This window comes from Pogona vitticeps, chromosome 2 (assembly GCF_051106095.1).
Source record: "Pogona vitticeps strain Pit_001003342236 chromosome 2, PviZW2.1, whole genome shotgun sequence".
NCBI classification, from domain to species: domain Eukaryota; kingdom Metazoa; phylum Chordata; class Lepidosauria; order Squamata; family Agamidae; genus Pogona; species Pogona vitticeps.
In genome coordinates this window covers 237,207,108-237,228,922 of record NC_135784.1, presented here as the reverse complement: position 1 = coordinate 237,228,922, position 21,815 = coordinate 237,207,108, and the positions used below count along the sequence as shown (strand labels likewise).

At 40.7% G+C, this 21,815-nt stretch overlaps 1 protein-coding gene and 1 long non-coding RNA gene across 2 annotated transcripts in view; one reads left to right on the top strand and one right to left on the bottom strand.

Moving 5' to 3' along the window:
- Positions 1-21,815, top strand: part of LOC110076012 (guanine nucleotide-binding protein G(q) subunit alpha) — a 151,771-nt gene that overhangs the window by 88,314 nt on the left and 41,642 nt on the right. The window contains exon 3 of the mRNA XM_072992236.2: positions 19,139-19,293. Coding sequence (XP_072848337.1) covers positions 19,139-19,293 — 155 coding nt within the window. The remainder of the gene's footprint in view (positions 1-19,138; positions 19,294-21,815) is intronic.
- The window catches only part of LOC144586608 (uncharacterized), a 34,662-nt gene continuing 14,053 nt past the window's right edge, over positions 1,207-21,815 (bottom strand). Inside the window, exon 2 of the long non-coding RNA XR_013541530.1 lies at positions 1,207-20,755. This is a non-coding gene — a long non-coding RNA (uncharacterized LOC144586608). The remainder of the gene's footprint in view (positions 20,756-21,815) is intronic.

Below are 21,815 nucleotides of genomic sequence, written 5' to 3'. Positions count from 1 at the left end.
TATGGGGTATTTTCGCTTTGCGATGATCGCAGGGAAGCAGTCATTGCAAAGCGCCTGTTTTCGCACAGCTGATTGGCGGTTTCAAAATGGCTGCCAGGTAAACAAAATGGCCACCCACTGTTTTCAGGGACGGATTCCTCGCTTTAGAGGCACCGAAAATGGAGGCACTATGGAGGATCTTCGCTTAAAGGTGAGTTTTAAGCCCATAGGAACGCATTAATCGAGTTTTAAAGCGTTTCTATGGCTTATTTATTTCGCTTAGCGATGTTATCGCTTAGCAGTGATTTTTTCTGCACGAATTAACATCGCTAAGCGAGGCACCACTGTATTTCTTTCCAGGTATCTAAGGGACATTTTAAAAAAATATCTGAAAATATAGTGCCTTTAACAAGGAGAGAAATTGTTTTCTCAAACCTACCATGATTTCAGACAGGAAGCAGGATTATCACCAAACTCTTCAGCTTTCCTGTTTTATTTTAATCAAAAATCTTGTTTTTTCTTTGTTTGTTCAGCTTCATCAGAGTAACAGTAGAAACTGATGATCAAAAGAATATATTTGTAATTATTTCTTTAAAACAGGTGCATATGTGAGAATAGTGAGGAAGTCCACCTGCCAAAATTGGTATGTGGTGGTAAGGAAAAAGGTTGAATCTTTTTTCTTGTGATACTTCCTATATAATCATAGAATAGTAGAGCTGGAGGAGATCCCAAGGATCAAGTCTGATACTGTGCTAAAACGCTATCAGACTTAGCAGAACAAGGAACAGTTCAATGTGGAGGCTCTAAAGAGTATTCCTAGTGACACCCAAGAACTACTGACTGAGACCTTCTGGAACAATTAATTTATTCATTGCCACAAGGTGTGATAACCCGTTTAAATACCTTTAAGCTGGTTATCACATTTAGATAGCTAGCTTAAATGGATTTAAAAGAGGATTAGCTATTATAGCTGCAGAGCAACTGTATTTCCTTCCCCTCTTCCCTCATCACAGCTCCCCATGGATCCTCAAAATTGACTCCAATTTCTCTGCTCTCCAAAGTCAGGTTTGCAGGGGCCGGGGGGGGGGGGGTTAAAGCTCATGGGGTGGCTGCAGAAGAAAAGGGGAATGCCATTTTCCTGTTTGGCTTTGAGTCTACAGTTTTGCAGCAAATGTCCAGTACTGGGAGTTTCTTGTTATGGTTTTATATTCCCCTGGATCTTTACAGTTTTTATTTTGTCTTTGCAACTTTTCTGCAAGATAATTTCTTGCTTCCTTTTTACAAATGATGACTCTTCAGAATCAAATAGATCAAAAAATATGTTTATTCATCCAAGCACAGGGTCAGCATTCTATCCCCAGAAATGCACCTTGAAATGCTAACAAGATTGTCATTCCTTCCTAAATCTCTCCGCCTGCCAGAGATTTCAAGGGTACATACCTTGAAAGCCCTATTAGGGTTGCTATAGGTTGGTTACAACTTGATGGCATATAACAACAACAATCCTAGAATGAGGCCGATGGACTTCACATACAGGGGATTTTGTTAATGAAAGGTTTGCAGTGGATGGCAAGGTTTGCTATAATGTTATTACAAAAGAAAGTTTTACAATAAATAGCATGTTATTACAATAAAGACTGTTTCCATTTTGGAAAACATAATGGTATGTGTTTCTTTGTAGATCTTAGTATCTTTATAAGACACTGAAGTATTTCTATTAATAGTATTACATAAGCAGTAACCTAATTTTGTAGTGAAATTAATCACCAGGGATAATTGCAGGAAGCAGTGCACTTACAGCTATCATATAAATTAATCTGTCCAACATACCAGAGAGAGGAGATTACGCCATGAGCCCAAGATGCATGTCTGGCATTCTGCAGCATTTGTGGCTTTGTAGATAGACTACCAAAGTATGAGCTAAGTTTGTAAAGACTTGAGTGGTCGTTTTGACCAGATAGGTGGGGTATAAATAGAATAAAAAAATAAAATAAAAAATTGAGTAACACCTAGTGCTAAAATCAACTTCAAGGTCAATTAAATGTGATTTTTGTTTTTGCTTTGTTTTTTTTAATCATTATTGTCTTCCATGTTACACTAAAATTGTCAGCATGAAGAATAGGCAGTATTTAAGTGTACTGTAATTTAATAATACCCTGAATCAAAAAAGATGTTTTTATTGTTACATTTTAATGTGAAAAATCCATTTAGATCAATATTTTAGCAAATGTGTGGTGGTATTCTTGTAGTTCTTATAGTGATTTAATCTTTTTTTTTAAAAGAATCTCTGTGTAAATGTTTGTATTTATATGACCCTGATGGTTGAAACTACAGGGTATTTTTTTTAAAAAGGAAATTTTTAAAGAAGAGTTATGTACATTTGGAAGTTACTCCCTGTCAGTTGAAGAGATATGATATAGTTGAAGAGATATGAAAGCATTGTGCACTTTGTCCTCTTCTAAAGTCCCATCCAGAGATCAGTTGAAGACCAGATCCATTGAGCAGCAGCTGGGCACATCTTGATCAATGCTGCTGATCTTGGGATGTACAGTAACTCCTTTGTGACCTGCATGGGAGAGGGAGGAATAGAATGAATCCTGTGCATTTGGGGCAATAATCATTGGGAAGCAAGGCCAAACAAGCAGTAACAAGCAGTCATCTTCAGCTTGCATGCATTGTTCAGGACTGTGGGAGGTACACAGTCTGTGGGTTGTGTGCACCCCCCCCCAATTTTTTAACCTCTTCAGAATCTCTATGGACTCCCCTTCTGAACTTGCTGCTGTAAACTTTAATGCTGGAAATGCTGCTGCACTTTAACATTAAACAAGGCACTCCGGGAAGCGTCCAGGAAGCAGAGTTTTCCAAAACCAAGGGATACATTCCCATGCATCTTACTCACATTTTATTGCTTTTTAAAAAGTGATGATTTTGTTGCCCCCATAGCTGTGACTAGGTTGGTGGGAAAGGGGATGGTTGTGAGTGAGTTGCAGATGATCCAATGTGGATGCCTGATAAATGGCTGAATCCTAACACATCTACTGTATATACACAGATGTTTATCAGGACTGAAAAGGGGAAATGAATGGTGCTACCTGTGTGCTCTGTGGATGTTTTTGCCTCTTTCTCATCGGGGAGGAAGGCGGAGAGTACTATAACTGGAGCACACTTGTCTCTTTCACCCTACACCTTAGATTGTAGTGGGAACCTGTATGTGCACACAGTTCCTTCTGAGATGTGCATTTGCAAGGGAGGAATGCTCATGTGTCTAGTCAGCAATGACAGTGGTTATATGCAGGACATGGCCTTTGCCAGCAGAGGGTTTTTTGTTGTTGTTGTTGTTTTGGCAGGGAAACTATGTATGTTGGCCTGGCGAAATATAGTCTCTTACTGTTGCAGGATCAAGTATATTACAAAAAATGTATTTGAGACAAGGCACAGTGTTCATGTAATAGTAGGAAGTTACATCATGAGAAATTGTTGAACTAGGCAGCAGCAAGCTTTCCTCCTCGTCCTACCTGTATTATCCATGCATCCTGAATGGGAGAGGAATGTGCTTTGTCTTAGAGACCAAGATGAAGTGACTGTTAGTATTCTAGAAAATGAAGGGTTCACAGTGTGTTCATCATATGTACTGTGCACAGTACTGTTTCGCTGCTGTGTACAGAGTGTTTCCTTTTTGTACAGTACAAAACTCCCTTTCCTTCTAATACCACTCAACCGAGTTTTCTCTTGTGAGCTCCTTAGTGTTCGTGACATAAAACTGTGGAGGTACCACACAATTTCTTCACACATTCCCATCAAAATTAGAGTCTTCTCTCTTGGGGTTTATGCCTGAGTGATAGTATTCTGGATTGGGTGCTGGCTTGCACTGAATCCTGTCCACAGTTCTGATAGTGTGGAACAAGGAGTCTTAAGGGTTTTTGTTATTTTGTATTATTTCTTCCTTTCATGTAACTCAGTGATGGTAGTCAAGTTAGCATTGGTTCTAGAGCTAATGTACAATTGCACTTTTGGCAGAGGTGTAGTAGTGCTTTACAGCATTTACTCTTTGCTTCTTGTCTTCACATAACTCTTACGTTTTTAACTATTCCACTGGTGTATCTGAGTTCCTGCATCATCATCTCTGTCCTAGCAGAAACAGATTTGATTGTTCCTAGTGTAGCAGGGATTCTGATATATCATATAGCATCTCAGCTAGCAGGGTTCCGAATACTTCTGCTTGTAAATATAGAAGTGTCACACCTGTTGGCTTAACCACCAGTTTAAAAGCATTCAAAAACCTCCTGGTGCAGTGCTTAAACTGCAGCACTGCAATCAAGGCTCTGCTCACAGCCTGAGTTCAATCCTAGCAAGCTCAGATAGCCAGCTCAAGATGACTCAGCCTTCCATCCTTCCGAGGTCAGTAAATTAAGTACCCAGCTCGCTGGGAAAAGGGCACATTATGTGGCCTGCACAATTAAATTGTAAACCACCCAGAGAGTGCTCCATGTGTTATAGGGCAGTGTATAACTGGCACACTTTGCTTTGCTTTAGAATATTTCCGTTTACTATATTTAGAAACTATTTGCATTTCTGAGAGCTGTGGTTTGTCAACCTTACTTTCCCAAAGACTTCTACAATCTAAGAGTTTGTGCATGTCTTCTTTCACAAAAAAAGATTTGTGTCCAAATTCTACTTTTGCTAATTTCACTTGAGTGATTGGACACTTCACCTTGTTGCAACCTTTTGTTTAGAGCCTCTTCATAGGTTCCAGATTAACAACGTGATCTATGTGCATTTACATGGGTGTAAAACACAGTAGTTTGACTGGAGCTGGCTACCAACACTGTATGCACTGATTTGGACTGTGGAACTGCAGTTTCTGTGTCTGTACTTGGAGTGAGTACGGATGATGTAATTGTTAGTAAACATGAAAAGAACTAAGGTACAGTGGGGTCTTGACTTGAGAACTTAATCCGTATTGGAAGGCGGTTCTCAAGTCAAAAAGTCTGTAAGTCAAGTTTCCATTGACCTACAGTGCATTGAAAACCTATTAAGCCCGTAACAGGCCGTTTTTGTTCCATTTTGGTTTTTTTCTGGTCTGTAAGTCAAAATCTCAGTCTGCAAGTCAAACCTAAATTTTGTGGCCAGAGAAGTCTGTAACTCAAAAAGTCTATAAGTCAAGCCGTCTGTAAGTCAAGGGTCCACTGTACAAAAAGGAGCACCTGGTATACAGTACGTATATGCAAAGTGTCCTTCTTAAGTGGCCACATGTGTGATATCTACATGCATTGCAAAATATATGCACTCGGCTCTTTTCAATCATGATGATCTGTCTTTTAATGCTTCTAAGGGATTGTTTTCAAGCACTGCAAACTAGAACATATGTGTCAGTAAATATTTGTAGATCAACACCAACATATATAACAAACATAATTCTTGCTGTGGACTGATGATCTGCTAATTGTTGTTGATTCAAATAAATTCATTTTGGGAGCCCTGATTTTAAAAGGCCTACATCAGCTTTTGGCTCATTGACAGAAGCATTTGTTTAATATGCTCTTCCTTAACTTATAGCGAAAAGTAGGACAGTACTGTTTTATTGGAATCAAAGAAATTAAGGGTTGGTGCTGCCCAGTGACCTCCATTAGAATTCATTAGACTACTGTATTCAGCTGGGTGTTGATGTGGAAAATAGTTTTTAGGCATGTCTGAGGAGAAAGCAAAAGCTTACATTAATACAGGGCAGTAGGATCAAATGCATTTTAAACTTTAATAGCAGGATAAATTTAATATGAAGTTAATTGGCATGAATCCTTTTAGCTAACAGTGGTGAATCTGGTTAAGCCACAAACCTAACAACCATTGATTATGTGGGTGCTACATTCAAGTTCTGCTTATGTAAGAGTTCCAAACAAGGAAGTCTTGAAGTAATGAGGGGGGTTTTTTTGTCTGGAAGGAGTTGAAAGTTGGCTTTAAATTTTATCTGTCAATCAGAGAAGAGCCTTTCTGCAGTTGTTACTTAATGCAGGTCCCTTCGGATTTCATGTGCCTTGACCTGAATAAGGCATGCTTCCAGAGATCAGGCTGCCTTTGTCTGTGTTGGCAGTCAGGCTTTTCCCTCATGTTGCTTCAGAGTTGAAAACCATTGCACACAGTTGGAGTCCTCTAGCGCTGAACTGAAAAAAAGCTACTGCTTGAGATAGTTGATACTGCATTCTGTGGACAACATAGCCTATGGCAGAGGATTCCAAACAGTTTGTGAAAAGGCTTGATCCTGTTGGCTTTTACCTTATTCACTTTGAGCCAGTGCTTCCTGGTTTTTACCCTGGGACCCTGTGTTCGTCTCTGAACATTTATTGTTGAGAACAGTGTTCCTTTGGGCTGCACTTGTAAGGGTGGGTGGAGGAGTGGAGAAGCAGAGTCATGTGTATTGTCTTAAGCAATAACTAAATTAACATTTCAGTGGTTTGAGTTGTTGATTTCATGGAAAGGTTTGCGCAAATAGCAAGAACAGTTTTAAGCAGGGTGGATTAAATTGATGATTTTTAATAAAAAATTAAAATCTGATCTTTTAAATGTAAATTGAATTTTTTATTTAAATCTGACTTTTTAAATTTTAATCAAATGTATTTTAATGAAATGCTTTTGGAGGAAAAAATCTAAAAGTAATTTTCTATTTAAGATACATTATAGTTCAAAGGTTATTGAGCATGAAATAGAGGTTAGTATGTAGCATGAGGCTGTATATTTATGCAATATTTACATTTTTGTAAACTAATTCAATTAATCCAAGTTATCCAATCTGAGATAACATGCACATTTTCACAGTAAAAATGACATAAAATAAACAGAGTTCAGGAAAAGATCTTAATCCCTTTGTTCTATAAATCTGTGTACAAACAATGAACACATTACCTTAAATGCTCTGCGGACCTTCACAAAGTGCCTTGCTCTAGTTGCTGCACATCTCCGCCTACACGGCATAACCGTTTTTCTGTACATCGACGATTGGCTCATCATATCGAACCCGTACCAAAACACTCAAAGAGACACTCGTTTCCCTCTTTCCAGGCTAGCAGACTTTGGGCTCAAGGTCAACTTCTCCAAGTCTCAACTAGAACCCTCTCAAACTGCAGATTATGTCGACTCATCTGTGGCCAATGTTTTTCTTCCCCAGGAACGGATAGCCACGCTAAAATCTGCAATAAGGCCCTTCCGTCCCCTTTCATCAGTCTCAGCACATCAGGCTCAACATCTACTTGGCCTCATGGCCTCAGCCACGTCATTTGTACAGCATGCCAGGCTCAAAATGAGATCCCACAAGCCTGGTACCTTTCTCTGTTCAACCCCATGATTGACTCCCCTACCAAACTCTTGACAGTTTCCCCAGAATTACCTCACCAGCTTATCTGGCGGACCTTTCCCCCACATCTCACAGTCAGCTCTCCATTCACTTCTCTCCGGCTTAACAGTCCAAGTCACCACAGACGCCATCCCCACCGGATGGAGAGCTCATTGTCAAGGCCACAAAATCCATGCCCTATGGACGAAAAGAGAACAACGTTTACACATCAACCATCTTGAGCTCCTCGCCATCATCAAGGCTTTTCGTGCCTTCCATCCTCTTATAGGAAGTCGGGCCATTCAGTTGGCTACAGACAATTTGACTGCACTACACTATATAAACAAGCAGGGAGGCATACACTCCCTTTCCCTCCTGTACCTAGCAATCCACCTCTGGGACTGGACTGCCTCAGTCACCTGGCTATTCGAACCCACGAATGGGTCTTGGATGATGCAGTTTTTTTACCAAATCTCCCAACATTGGGATACTTCTACCCTCGGCATCTTTGCCATACAACACCAAATGCGCTCAATACTGTTCCAGAGCAGGAAAAGGCGTAAACTCGCTAGGAGATGCCTTCATGGTCGAGTGAGGAACCAGTCTTTTATACCTCTTTCCCTCCCATTCCTCTCATTCAGAGGACAGTCATCAGACTCCGACAATTTTGCTCCAACGCCATTCTTGTAGCCCTGTGGTGGGTGCATCATCCTTGGTTCACCCACTTGAGAGTGATGTTGAGAGATCTCTTTCACCTCCTCCCGCAGCTCCTAACTCAGGACAAAGGCAGGATCTACCACCCGTACCTGGAGTTCCTCAATCTCACCGCATGGCGGACTCACCCTCCATAGCAGCTGTTCTAGACAAAGCCAGGAAGCCTTTCCACTCAGCTTTTGTACTGCTATAAATGGAGAACTTTTTCTACCTTTTCTGCTTTGAAGGGACTCTCTACAGCACCTATCTGTCTTGAGACTCCTTACCTTCCTTTTCCACATCTTTCATCTTGGTCGGTCACATTCCACCTTAAAAGTGTACATCTCTGCTATCAGAGCACATCAGACACTGGACTCTGATTCTACTCAACTTTTTTCTCACCTGCTTTGAAATTTTTTTAAAGGTCTCCAAAACATCCGTCCTCCTCAGCAACCTCTGCTTCCACAATGGTCTCTCCAGATGGTCCTCAATGCCCTTACTCTCCCTTTGGACTGCTAGCCACTACCAATTTCAAGCTTCTTTCCCTCAAGACTTTGTTGTGGCTATCACATCTGCCAGCTGGGCTAGCAGCCTTCTGAGCTGATGCACCATATCTTCAGTTTCACCCTGACAAGGTTACCCTATATCTGGACATCTCCTTTCTACCTAAGATCATATTGGAATTCCACCCTTCCCTCTTTCCATTTCCCACATCAGATCTAGAGCACAATGCTCCACGCTCTAGATGTCAGACGCTCCCTCACCTTCTATATTGATAGGACTAAATCTTTCGGAAAGTCTCCTTGTCTGTTCATCAAACCTTAAATGTTCTTGTTGGTAGTGACAAGGATTTAAATTGACTGAGCCCCAAAAATAGACCAAATTTTCTATACCTAGTGATTAAGAACCTTTTGGAGGAGGCCTAGCATGTTGGATACTTTTGTCATCTCCTGTGGGGTTAGCTGGTATGTTCTCCATGTAGCTGTAGTTGGATCCAGTTTGCCCACTGGATCAAATGATCAAAATCTACATTTTGAAGTTCCACTGGAACAACTCTATCAACTGTTCAACCCTTTGTTGTGTACTACAAGGAAAATGATCAACTAAGACATAAGAGTTTTGTTTTCATCTTGGAATGTCTGAAACATGACGCAGTTATTGTTCATGCTTTCCAAAGAAAACGTCTTAATGTTTTGAAAGTAGAATTGCTCCCAAACTTGAAAAAGATAATTTACTTTTCAGAAGGCTCTGCAGCACAATACAAAAATTGTAAGAATTTTGCAAATTTGTGTAACCACCACACTGATTTCCAAGGAATTGAAGCAGAGTAGCATTTTTATGCCACCGCACATAGTTGCAGGGATGTTTGCCTTCCCCCACTCAAACAACTGTCAAGGTATCATTATCTGATTTGAGAGGGGGTTTTGAAGGCTGGCCTTTGTTGCAAGTCTCTTCACTGTGCCTCCAACACCATCACAAACTCATTTGCTATGTGCAGTGGCATAAAAGGGGATGAACAGTTGCCATAGAGTTGTTCCAGTGGAACTTCAAAATGAAGAATTTGTATTGACTGGCTATAAGACATGTATCTTTAAGTATGAATTTTTTGAAAACTTTAAAAATTTCCTTTTCCCCAAAAACTCAAATTTTAACTTTTTTTAAATCTGAACAGTTTTTGAAAAGGTACAATTACATAATGTTGTATATCAAAAGCCCTATTCATAACCTTTAAAATGACACCTGTCCCAGGTCTGTAGCTATCATAGGTATCTATTAAATGACATTTGAATTTATGGCAGCTAGTGAATTTTGGCATTCTTTGCAATTTTGAAAATGCAGTATCTCAGAAATGAGTGGACCCAAAAAATCTGGAATTATTGTTTTTTTTTTAAAAAACACATCTCATGGTAAGGTACAAATGTACCAAAAATGAAACAAATCCATGACATCAAGTTCCAAAATGGATTTTTCATTGGTTGATTTAACATGGAATGACCCTCTTACCTTCTTTTTAATGTAAGTGAGCTTGCTAATCACCCATTTGTGTGCATTCACAGAGACCATGAAGAAGAAAGAGGGGTTACTTACCTATAACCATGGTTCCTCAAGTGGTCCTCTGTGAATCCACAAGTCCCACCCACCCTCTCCCCTGTCCATCACGTTGTCATCTCTGTCTACTTTTCACGTTGTCATTTCTGTCTAATTTTCTGACAGTTCTTTCTGGGAACTGAGGGGACTTCAGGTGGGCGGAGCATGTGCTCCACAGGGGAACATCCCACTAATCATGTCTTTAAGTTCTAGAAAGTTCCGAGAGGTCCTGCACAGGCTCAGATTAACCCATTTGTGTAGATTCACAGAGGACCACTAGAAAGAACCATGGTTACAGGTAAGTAACCCTTCTTTCTACTGAGGCAACATGACTGGGATAGTTGCAACTATTGAACTTCTCTCTGATAAAATACATTTCATAATTGTCCGTTAACATCCAGCCATATACTGGCTTACTCAGAGTCTCTTCCTGCCATGATGGAAATCAGGCTTGGAAGAGACGTGTCATCCTTTTCTCTTGTTAAAGAGTCTGGTGTGGGTAGCTAGGATCGCAGGTGTTGCTATTTTAAAGTGCACATGACCTCTTCCTTGGCGGCTAGCCTCCCAAGTGCTCACTTCTCTTTTCTGGCTTTAACAGATGGAAGCACTTTGTACTGGGTGCGTTCTTCATCCATGCTCTACAATGATTCATTTTAAACACTGTAATTCTAAAATTGCACAGTGGATTTTCACCCAGTCAGTGAAGGGCACACCCCAGCAGCATATATAATTTTTCCAAATGGTTTCAGTCTGTCAAGTATAAGGTAAACATGATAACAGGTACAAGTTGCCACTAACCCCGATTACTGCCCAAACCACTCCTTCAGCCACATCTTAAAAGGCATGATTTTTAATCCAGTTTGTCTGAATTTTTGAGAGTTCACATGGTCTCAGCAAGATTGTTCATAACAAATTCCATATGGATATAATTGCTTCTGTCTACTTTTTACAAGATAGAAGGTGCATACTATAAAAATTAAAACTCTAAAAACAACATCACTCATTGTGTTGCAGATACTCCATAAAACAAATGTATGTGTTAATTCCACTTTTTTTTTACTTCCATGCTTGTGCCTTTCACCTCTTTGGTGCAACTCTTTTCTCTTTGGCAGATTCCTGGTCAACCTGAAATAACTGCATTCTCAGAAGGGAAGGGTTTATATTTCTACCAGCCATGTACCCATCCATCTGATGGCTAAATTGCATGCAATAGCAGTAGCCCTGCATCTTGTAAATTCAAGTGTAAGATAATCATATGTAAAGTAAGTGGTGGAGGTGCAGTTTAAAGTGTTGATTCTCCCATCTGGGCTAAATTCTAATTTTGGGAAGAGGGGTAAAAATGAAAGGCGGACTGCAAGGTGGTGGAGTATGACAAAGAAGTCTTCCCTAAGCTGTCTGCTGTTGGCAAATTCTAAATCTTATTCTTCACCTTTTTCTTTTGATAGATTAGATTAAGATTAGGCATCCTTCAGTCCTGAGAGACTATGGTAATGTGCTATGCATGGAGAACTTGGAACAGCATCTAGTGTGGCTGAGAAGGCCAATTCGAGAGTGACAATCCCTTCCACACTGAAGACAAATACAATCTGTCCCCTGTCCAGCTCCCTGATTTTGCTGGTTTCGGGACTGCCTCTTTGCCTCGGCCTGCTGTACAAATGTCTCTTCAAAACATGAGAGGCACCGCCTGCCTCCAGGCTGAACACTCAGATGTCAAGGTTTCGCATCTGTTGAGGTCCATTCCTAAGGCTTTCAGATCCTGCTTACAGATATCCTTGTATCGCAGCTGTGGTCTCCTTCTGGTGTGATTTCCCTGCACTAATTCTCTGTACAAGAGATCTTTTGGAATCCAACCGTCAGCCATTCTCTATCTTTTGATAGACAATGGAGCTATTACTATTCTGCGCTAGAATTTGCAGCTTGGAGTCCTCCTGCTACTGTCATCCATAGAGCATTTTCACCTCATCCTCTAACTGTCTTAATAGTGAAAGTGTTGTAATTGTTAAAGTTAAATGGCCTCTGGTGCAACAGCAGCAGGTGGCATTCAAGAGGGTATGCTGTGTGTGTAAAAATCGAAGGCTCATTCCCTGGCATCTTCAGGTTATGCGCTATGTGTGAAACAGGGAGTAAAGGTGCATTTTAATGCTGGAGACCCAGTGCCAGTCAAAGCTAGATAGATCTTTGGCCTGAGTTGTTTTAATCATAAATGTGAAGAGAACTGGGCTTCTAATACCAGCCTTTACAAGCATAGATGTGTAATCTTTTTTTTTCCGAAAGTTAAATTTCAAATTACGGGAAAACATTCCTTATTGCGATCAGGAAGCTAATAGCATTTTCATTGTTGGTTTCATCACTGTGTTTGTTTCTGTGCTATCCTAATTTATCTGTCTTGTTTCACAGATGTATATTGTTAAAATTAGTCTACTGTAGATCTGTGGTTCAACATTAGACTAGTTCAGTTCTAGACTAAATTCAGTCTTATTATAGGCGTTTTTATATGATGAAACGTTGCTGAAATTGTTGAATATTTTAGTGACTAAATTAGGAGATTTTCAGCTTCTGGAGAATTGTTTCCAAATATCAGTGTGATTATACATATGGTTTACCTGTTTTAATTATGTGCTTTGTGATCAAAGGCTTAGCAATATTTTTGTCATTTGCTTTTATTTTTAAAAGAGGAAGGTAGTGTAAGATGCATTTTATTGCCTGGTTCCTGAAATTTTTCTTACCTCATCATTAGCAATATTAGAAAACACCAGGCGCTATATTCCTCAAGCAAAAGTTCATTTTGTGTGAAAAACACCGTGTTGATTATTAATTTATAGAAAATTTTTACTAGTAGCTAGCTTTATTTACTGGGAAGATGATGAAATAGATCCATAATATATTTTGATTACAGTGCCCACAGAACATTAGGAAAATGTACATTATGCACTTAAATATAAAAATTATACTGAATTTTGTGTTGTGTCTCTCATGATTGAATTAAAGATGGGTGTCAATTATTGCTATGTTCATAATGTTTTCTAATGTTACTAATAGTTATAATGAGTTGTATCTGGACTTAGTCATGCCTACATCAGACCAAAGGTAGTCAGTGGGTTTACGCTAAGCATTACTATTTCTGAATCTACTCAGACCTACATTCAGTGCAGAGCTAGGCATGGTGTCAACGAATATTTACTAAATCTGTTTTTAAATCGCTTTGCATTGTTTTATAGTGATGCAAAGTCAGGTTAGACATCCAGGTAGCATCACTGAGTTATAGACAAGTTATACAAATCCAGGTATTATGTAAGTGTGAGATACAGTGTTGCTTGGTTATATGTTTGGTTATATTTGCCAGGTGTTATATAATCTTAAGGTTGAAAGTATTAGTGTCTAGTTGGCTTTCCCTAGGCTTCTGAGGTATCTGCTGAACCACTCCCCTCTGACATAAACTTTAAACAGCTGGTAGACCTGCCTTTGAAAAGACTTAGCTGCAATGCTGTCTGCTTACTTGAAGAGAACTGCCTCAGCTTGATCCTGTGTACAGTTACTTTGGTTACTCCAAACAGAAACTGAAAATTAAATTTTGAGTGTGTGAATTGTTTGTTTAACACTGCCTAAACAGCTGAACAAACAATAAAATGGGGATTTCCAGATTATCAAATTAAATTCCAATTGGTGTTAAAAAGGTTCCCCTTGACAATTTGTCTAGTCGTGTCAGACTCTAGGCGGCGGTGCTCATCTCCGTTTCCAAGCCATAGAGCTAGCGGCTTATCTGCAGACAATCCTCCGTGGTCATGTGGCCAGCGTGACTAGACACGGAACACCGTTTATCTTCCCAACGAGGTGGTACCTATTTATCTACTTGCATTTTTGCATGCTTTAGAACTGCTAGGTTGGTGTTAGTCTTAAATTGATTGTAGATGTTGGACACTTCCCTACTCCTTGCACAAATCTGATTCTAGTTCCTTGGTAGTAGTGAATACAGTGATCCAAGTAAAAGATCCTTTATTTTCTCTATTTTGAGAAGGTTCATATAATAGGTGCTAAAAGCATTAGGGCCACATTAGGAAAACGTGTACTTAGGTGCTTATACACCAGAGTATGATACATAGAAGCAGGATCCAATCCTTTGCTATGCCCTCTTCATGTATATTTTAAACAGGTGTCACTGAGTCACGACACCTACGCACTCCTTATATCTGAACAAGATAAGTGGTATTTTGTACTCTAGGCAACCAGGTACATAAAGCCACAAACAAAAGGCCTTAGGCACAAAAATAATAAGAGGTAAGCAGTAAAGAGATTACAGGAGGAGAATTCTTGTAAAATGGAGAGACCAGATAGTTCTCCTGCCAAGTATATACATGCATCAAATTCAGACTGTGAAAATGGCAAATATTTGTTGAATGCATATAGTTTATGCCCCCCGTAACAAAAGGCCACCTGGACAGCTTGGTAGATGAACTTAAACATGAATATACAATGTGTTATGCTATCCTGCATGACCTGTTTCCTGTCTCAAGCTTGGCAGAAATATAATCTCCTGGCTCAATGTTATTACTGAACAGGACATGGACTTCTTATGCTACACAAATGATGTTGCCAGCACTCTTCTCTTGTACTTTACTGTTTTCCAACACAACCTTACCAAACATTGCATTGTTTGTAATTTTGAAAGGAGACTTCTTTTTTGAAATTGTACAGTATTTACTTTGGGGGTATTTACTCCTTTCCTTCCCATGGGGGCTGCAGGATTCAGAGTAGGAAAAAAAGAAAAAAGTGGATGGATATAGACAGACAACTAGAAAGTAACTTCTGCTTTAGGTCAATTGACTTATTACCATGCAAGAAAGCAATGGACTGGAACTTTAGAAAAGGGGTGGGGGAATAGATAGATAAAGAATTTGTATGGCAGGGAGAAAGAAAGTGTGGATCAATCTGCTACAAGAGATGTATTATCTGTATCACTAGGTGTCTGGTCTCAGATCCAATGTCTTGTACTCAGTTTCTTAGGCAAGTTATTTGCCTTATAACTGGCTATAACTCATGGCAACCATTTTATGGTCTTGTCCATAACATTTTTTAAAAAAATTCCAGGTGTGACTTCAGGTCCCAAAAATTGTGTAGGCCCCATTTAAAGATATTCCATGCAATCTGAGTTGACCCATTCTGTCAGGATTCAGTAGAAAAGGCACCAGAACCGAGTCCAGAGCAAGACCACAGGAATGAGTTAGAAATAACCCCACAACCAAGCAGAGACCAACCAGTTAGGATTTTGAGTCCAAACAGCAGCCAAGTAGAAGGATGATGCAAACCATGGTCAGGCAGTCCAGGAGTCAAAGCTAGGAGGAACCATATCAAGGCAGCAGGATCCAGGGATGCAAAGAGAGGCAAGGCAGGAACAACAAATTAAGCAGACACAGCAAGAACCACCAGGCAAGGCACAAACAAGGAGGCGGCAGGCAAAGCCAGGCAAGAATAACACCACAGCATGGCCAGAGACTTTCCTTGCTGAGGCAAGTTCTGGGAGGGAGAACCACTCCTTAAATAAGCCTTTCCTCCAGGCCTTCAGGTGAGCCTCATGAGTGCCACCCCCCACAGCTGCTACACAGGCCAGGGCCTGAGCCCACAAATACCAGGCCACTCCTGGCTCAGGTTGGCCCTGATCCTGCAGCTCCCAGGGCAGTACGGGCCAAATCCTGACACATTCTGTCACTCTCGAATCGGCCTCCTCAGCCACACTAGACGCTGTTCCAAGTCCTCCATACAGAGCACGGTACCATAGTCTTTCGAGACTGAAGGATGCCTAACCTAATCTTCCCTCAGCAGTCCCTCATTCTCCCCTGTGAAAAGATGCCACTGGGTGGTGGAAAAGCTCCCGAAGAGGAGTAAAAAAAAAAAATAGAGCTGAAAGAGGAAAAAATCATCAAGCACTTATGACTTTGCACATGCCAAGTATCTTGCTTGTGCACAGCTCATCATGTGGAATCATTTGGTTGCAGCCTTGGTGGTTCTGTCTGTTCCCACGACTTATTCTCCAACATGACCATTGCATTGAATGCATCTCTCGGTATGATTTGGCTACTGTCTCTAATGTCATCAGAGCCCCCCTTCAGAAAAGGGTGTAAAGCAGAGAAGAAGCAAAGGGGATGTTGGGAGCAGATGGGAGGGAGAGATAAACAGAGTTAAGGAACAAAGAAACAGCGAGAAAAAGCTGAGGATGCTGAGAAACAGCAAGGGAAGGAGCCTAGTATGGAAGTGGACAAGAGAGACAGAAGCCAGTGAAACCAGCTTTGCAGAAGGCAGTGACATCACTTTCACATTATTGGTATATATTCTGACAATACAGGCCGTATTGTTGCTATGGCAGCAGTGGGTAGGAGCTCAAGAGACTAGATAAAGGGAGTAGAAAGTGGCACAGGCACCAGGAAACATTTTCGTGTATTGTCACTTTGGGTGCTGCATTAAATCTATATCCATAAATCTCAGCATTAAGTCCACATCCAGGTATATAGATGCAGGTGTGTTCAGTATTGAATTTGTTTTCTGGCAGTTTTGAGTTTATTTGTTCTGTTCTGACAATATCGGTGTCTGATTCTACTGTTCTATGCAATATGCAGTAATGGAGTGGTTTTTAAATGGGGCATGGTAGTGTCTTAACTCATCTTGCTGCACCAGGGAAAAGTGTACATATAAATTGCATTTAAGCTACAATTGAGAGGACCATTTTTTTTATAGTTACAGTTAATAGCAAAGTAATAATATAATAGTAGGTAACATTAGAAAACAGTGCTAAAAATATAACAGCTGGTCAGTGATCTGGGGTTCCTCTATAAACATTTTAGAACAAATATTGAGGTTGTCAGATTCTAAGAAGAGTACAAACATGAGATGATGGATTTTATATGAGAAGAAAAGAAAATTTAGTGAACCTGTTTTCCTTTTACACAATTTCTTAATTTCTTTTCTGATAATCTTTAGTTTCTGTTCACAAACAGTTCAGTGTAAAGTGCATCATGGACTAGTTTAGACATAACACCTAACCATGGTTAACATTCTGTGAATCTCGTCCCAGTGTCCCCTGCCAGTTTGCTGTGTCTTCCCTTCTCTGTTTGCGCGTTCACATTGGCTTCTTGTAGTATCATGTTCTGTGCAAACCATAACTTGCTGTTTTGTCCAAACTGACAAGCAATGTTGTCCTTAAACTTTAGTTTGCCCAGTTTGGATTTTAAAACAGAACATGTGGTTTGCAGAGAACTTAGGGCTAAACGATTCATTTATTCAGTTAGTGTCCCGTCACTTTTAGAAGCTCCCAGAACTGATCATTCTTACAGGCGTTGTAGCATTTCCTTCTATAAAAACATGCACATGCAAAATCAAAACTAGAACTAGTGCTTTTTGAGGAGACAATTTTCCCCCTTTCCTAGGCCTGGTGCAGCTCTCAAGAGGGTAATAAGTATGAAAATTTGCCGTTCCAGTTCTCAAAGTTGCCAACCTCTTATGTAAGCTTATACAGAAATAAGGGGAATAGGCCTGGTCCCTCATGGTCTTAATTCTATGATAGCAGGTTATATTAAACATGAACTGTTTTTCAGATGTGTTTATATTGATTTACATCTTTTGATTTGATCGTGTGAGTTTGTTTTAACCCTTTATATCTGCTATTGTAGGAGCATTATGGTGCAATGAGCATAAGGGTGTTCAGTAGTAGGTTTGTTGCCAAAATGTCTTCAAATTACACTTCCCTCTAAAACGGCATGTTTCTGAGCCACATGGTTTGGTTATACATGGATTTTTTTAAAAAAATAAATAAATACTGTGATGCTGTGCATCTCCAGAAAGTGGTCTGAGAAAGGTGAGTCTTGGACTTACCAGTACCCCCACTTTTGGCAGTGCGGCAGTTCCCACTCCAATGATGGTGGCCTGGCTGGCTCCCTCTCCTGGCATGGTGGCTCCATGTGGCAGCCAGCAAGAATGCTGGGGCATGCTAGAAGGCTGACATGGGCAAGGGGAGGTCTGTATCTGTGTTTTTGTATCTGTTAATCAACTGTTTATGCTTTGTAGCTACATTTGGGGTGGGCATAAGAGTTATACACACATTTTGAATTACATGGGGGTCTGTGCGGTGTTGTTGAAGGGAGAGTGTACAGCCTTTATCCCTTACCCTTAATATAATCAGTGTGTCCTTGCATCTTGGATGTCCATCCTTCCTGCTCTCACTGGTGTGACCTATCAGTAGAGATGGGCACAAACTGGTTTGGCGCTTCAGTGCAAATCAGGCCACAAGTGTTGCATGGTCATCCCAGATTTCCTGTCCTACCTCTCATAGGTGCCCACTCAGAGGCAGCGCCCCGGGCTTCCTTGTCCTGCCTCCTCCTCTGAATGGGTATCCATGGGAGAAGGCTGGGAGGGGAATCCAGGGCCCTCACACAACATCCATGGGCCTGATCTGCCAAACTGAACCGCGGTTTGTGCCCATCTTTACTTGTCAGTCAGCAGTCACTTGTTAGTCACTTCTCTCTCTCTCTCTCTCTCTCTCTCTCTCTCTCTCTCTCTCTCACACACACACACACACACACACACACACACACACACACACACACACACACACACACGGTTTGTTCTGTTCCACACCATTTGTGACTTTCTTGCCCCAAGTCCCCAGTTTGCTGTTACTTTGTTTGCTTTTTTTAAACTATGGAGAAAGTGTATTTAGTTTTTCTAAATATCTGGGAGACACACCTTACTGCATGTCTCAGAAAGGATGGACACACCCTTTATTTTTATTTTATTTTATTTATATACTGCCCATGTGTCAGCCAGGGCCACTCTGGGCGGTTTACAGCAGATAAAACAACAGAGTAACAAAATAATACATATACAAAATAATAATAATACAATTGGGGCATAAATCAAATATCATAAAGTGTAGTAAAACATGTAACCTTGCATCCATGCGGGTATTCCTTATCTTTTTAAAGTAGAGACCTATTTGTGCAACTTAATTCATATTTTGTATGATCAATAGAAATGTAATTGGATTTTTTTCCCCAATTATTATTATAGGCTAATGCACAGCTAGTTCGAGATGTTGATATTGAGAAAGTATCTTCATTTGAAAACCCTTACGTAGATGCAATAAAGATTTTATGGAATGACCCTGGAATTCAAGAATGCTATGACAGACGACGGGAGTATCAGTTGTCAGATTCTACTAAATAGTAAGTATAAATGTGGAGATATTTTGGACAGGTACTGCAACTTTAGACATGTATGATAGTCAGCAGTTTTCAGATGCTTTCCAGAAAAACAAAACTAACCTCTGGGAATCATCCTATTTTCAGATTTCCCTTCTTAAAAATAGTACATACATTTTAGCATTTTAGAGTAATTGGTACATTGGTTGACTCTGTCCTTGGATTCTGGGCATAATCATTAATATTGACAATTAACAGACAACACAACAAACCAGTGGTGCTCCAGCAAGAAAACAAAACTAATGTTGCTTCTTATTTTGTCTCTTTATATCTTGCAAGTATCAGTGGAACTAAACAAGAAATTTAGCTATTATGGATATTGTGCTTGTTAAGACCATAAAGTAAGCAAAACAGTTTACAAAAGAGGATCTTCCATCAGATCCAATAAAGGAAGAATACCCTTCATTTGAAGATAATTATGGGCCAAATACACTTGTTAGGTTCAACTAGAGTAAACTCATACTCAGTGGGACTTGTGTAAGTGTTAACTAATATCATTCATTCACTGTATCCTACTTGGAACTAGCAATTGGATTTAGACGTTGGCCTTGATTTTGCTCAGATCACACTTAGAGTAAATCCACTGAGAATCTAACTAATTTCCATTCTGTTAGCTAAACCACTCTTAATTACGACTAAACTTGAAGACTTGAACACAGGAAAAATAAGAATTTGTATCTTGGCCTTAAATTATTCAGAAGAGCAAGGTGTGAGTTGAAGCAATTTCAGGACAAAACAGCAGACTGTTAGACAAAGATAAACTTTGTCCTTGAAGAACACACTGTGCAGTTGAGCCAAATGTTTCTCTACTTCAGGGCTCCAGAGCTGTAGTAGAGTCTTCTTGTGCCAGTAGAACAAATCTGCAAGCAGAAAATATAGGATTTATTTGACTGCAGAAAAAAAGCAATAGAGTGAAGACTCTTGTGGCATCTTTGAGATTATAAGTGTACTTGGTGTAAAGTTTGATTGACCGACTCTCACTTCTTCATCAGCAGTTTATCAGTTTGATTGGTATTACAGTGGAACCTCTACTTACGAACTTAATCTGTATTGGAACGGTATTCATAAGTAGAAATGTTCGTTAGTAGAAGCACCATTTCCCATAGGAATGCATTGAAAACCAATTAATCCGTTTCGGCCAAAGAAAAAAAAATCACACAAAAAAAGAAAAGAAAATGAACAGAGCAAGCCCCATGCTAGGATTTCAAAAAAAAAAAAAAAAAAAAAAAAAAAAATCCAAAAATAAACATTGCAGCAAGTCAAGTCCCATGATGGGACTGCCAAAAAAAAAAAAAAATACCCCCCCAGCCCAAACATACCCTCCAAAACGCACCCAGAAGAACTTTTTTTAAAAGAAAAAGCAGCACCTTACCAGTCTGAAGCCTCTGCAGAGGCTTTCCGAGCTTTCAAACCTGTCCAAACCGCCCTTCTTCATCGTGGTCTTCTGTGAATGCACACAAACGGGTTAATCCGGCGCCTGCGTCGGTCTCCTCGGAATATTCTCGAGCTCTGAAAGAGAAAGTAACAGACGTAACGCTGCCCCCATTGCGCATGCTCCAGCCCACTCCAGCCTCAGTTCCATTTCTCCGCCTGGTGATTCGGAACCTCTCTTACGAGCTCCGTGCTATTTACTGTTTTGGATAGATTCTACGGCTTTTTTTGGACTTGGATCGGTTTTTTGGATTGTGTCTTTCTCCTGCCCCCTGACGCGGACTGGATTTTGGACTCTGCACTCGGTTTTTTCCCTTTGTTACCGTCCGTTATTGTTCCCGCCTTTTTTCCCTTCCTCAACGGTTCCCTGACGCTGCGGCTTATGCCGTCAGGGCCATTTAGACGGTGTGTGCTCTGCTCGCGCAAGATACCCCACCAGGACCCTCATGATAAGTGCCTTTTCTGTCTTGGGGCCAGACATCTCACTACGTCCTGCAAACACTGCAGAGATTTCACTAAAGCTGCGTTGAAAGCTAGGCAGAAGCGACTCAATTATCATCTTTGGGAGTCGACTCTTTCTGCCACCGCACCCTCAGAATCTGAGATGGTCTCTCCCGCGGCTACCCCTCGACAGGACGCGGACGTTTCACCTCAACAGGGTCCTTCTAAGACGGGCAAACATTCTAAAGTACCCGCATCCAAGAAACTTCCTGGTACTACGAAATCTGATGCTGCGCCTTCTAAAGGGATGAAGCAGGGCAAGACTAAATCCTCTGCTAAACATAAGGAGGGCTCTGCCCAGCTTCCGTCAGTCTCCGAGTCCATCCCATCTCCTATACTGGAGGACTCGTCGAGGGAAGGTGCATACTTGTCGGAGACAGCTCCATCTCTGCCTCCTCGACAAGTCGAGCCGGTGATGCCTTCGGGCATCGTGTCTCCCACGCCTAGTCAGCTGGTTGGAGTTACCGCCGGGTTGACTTCGGCTCCGCACAGCCCACAGGTTCGTGGGCTGGAGTTTCCGGCTCCGTCGACCTCGACATCTCCTTCGAGGTCGA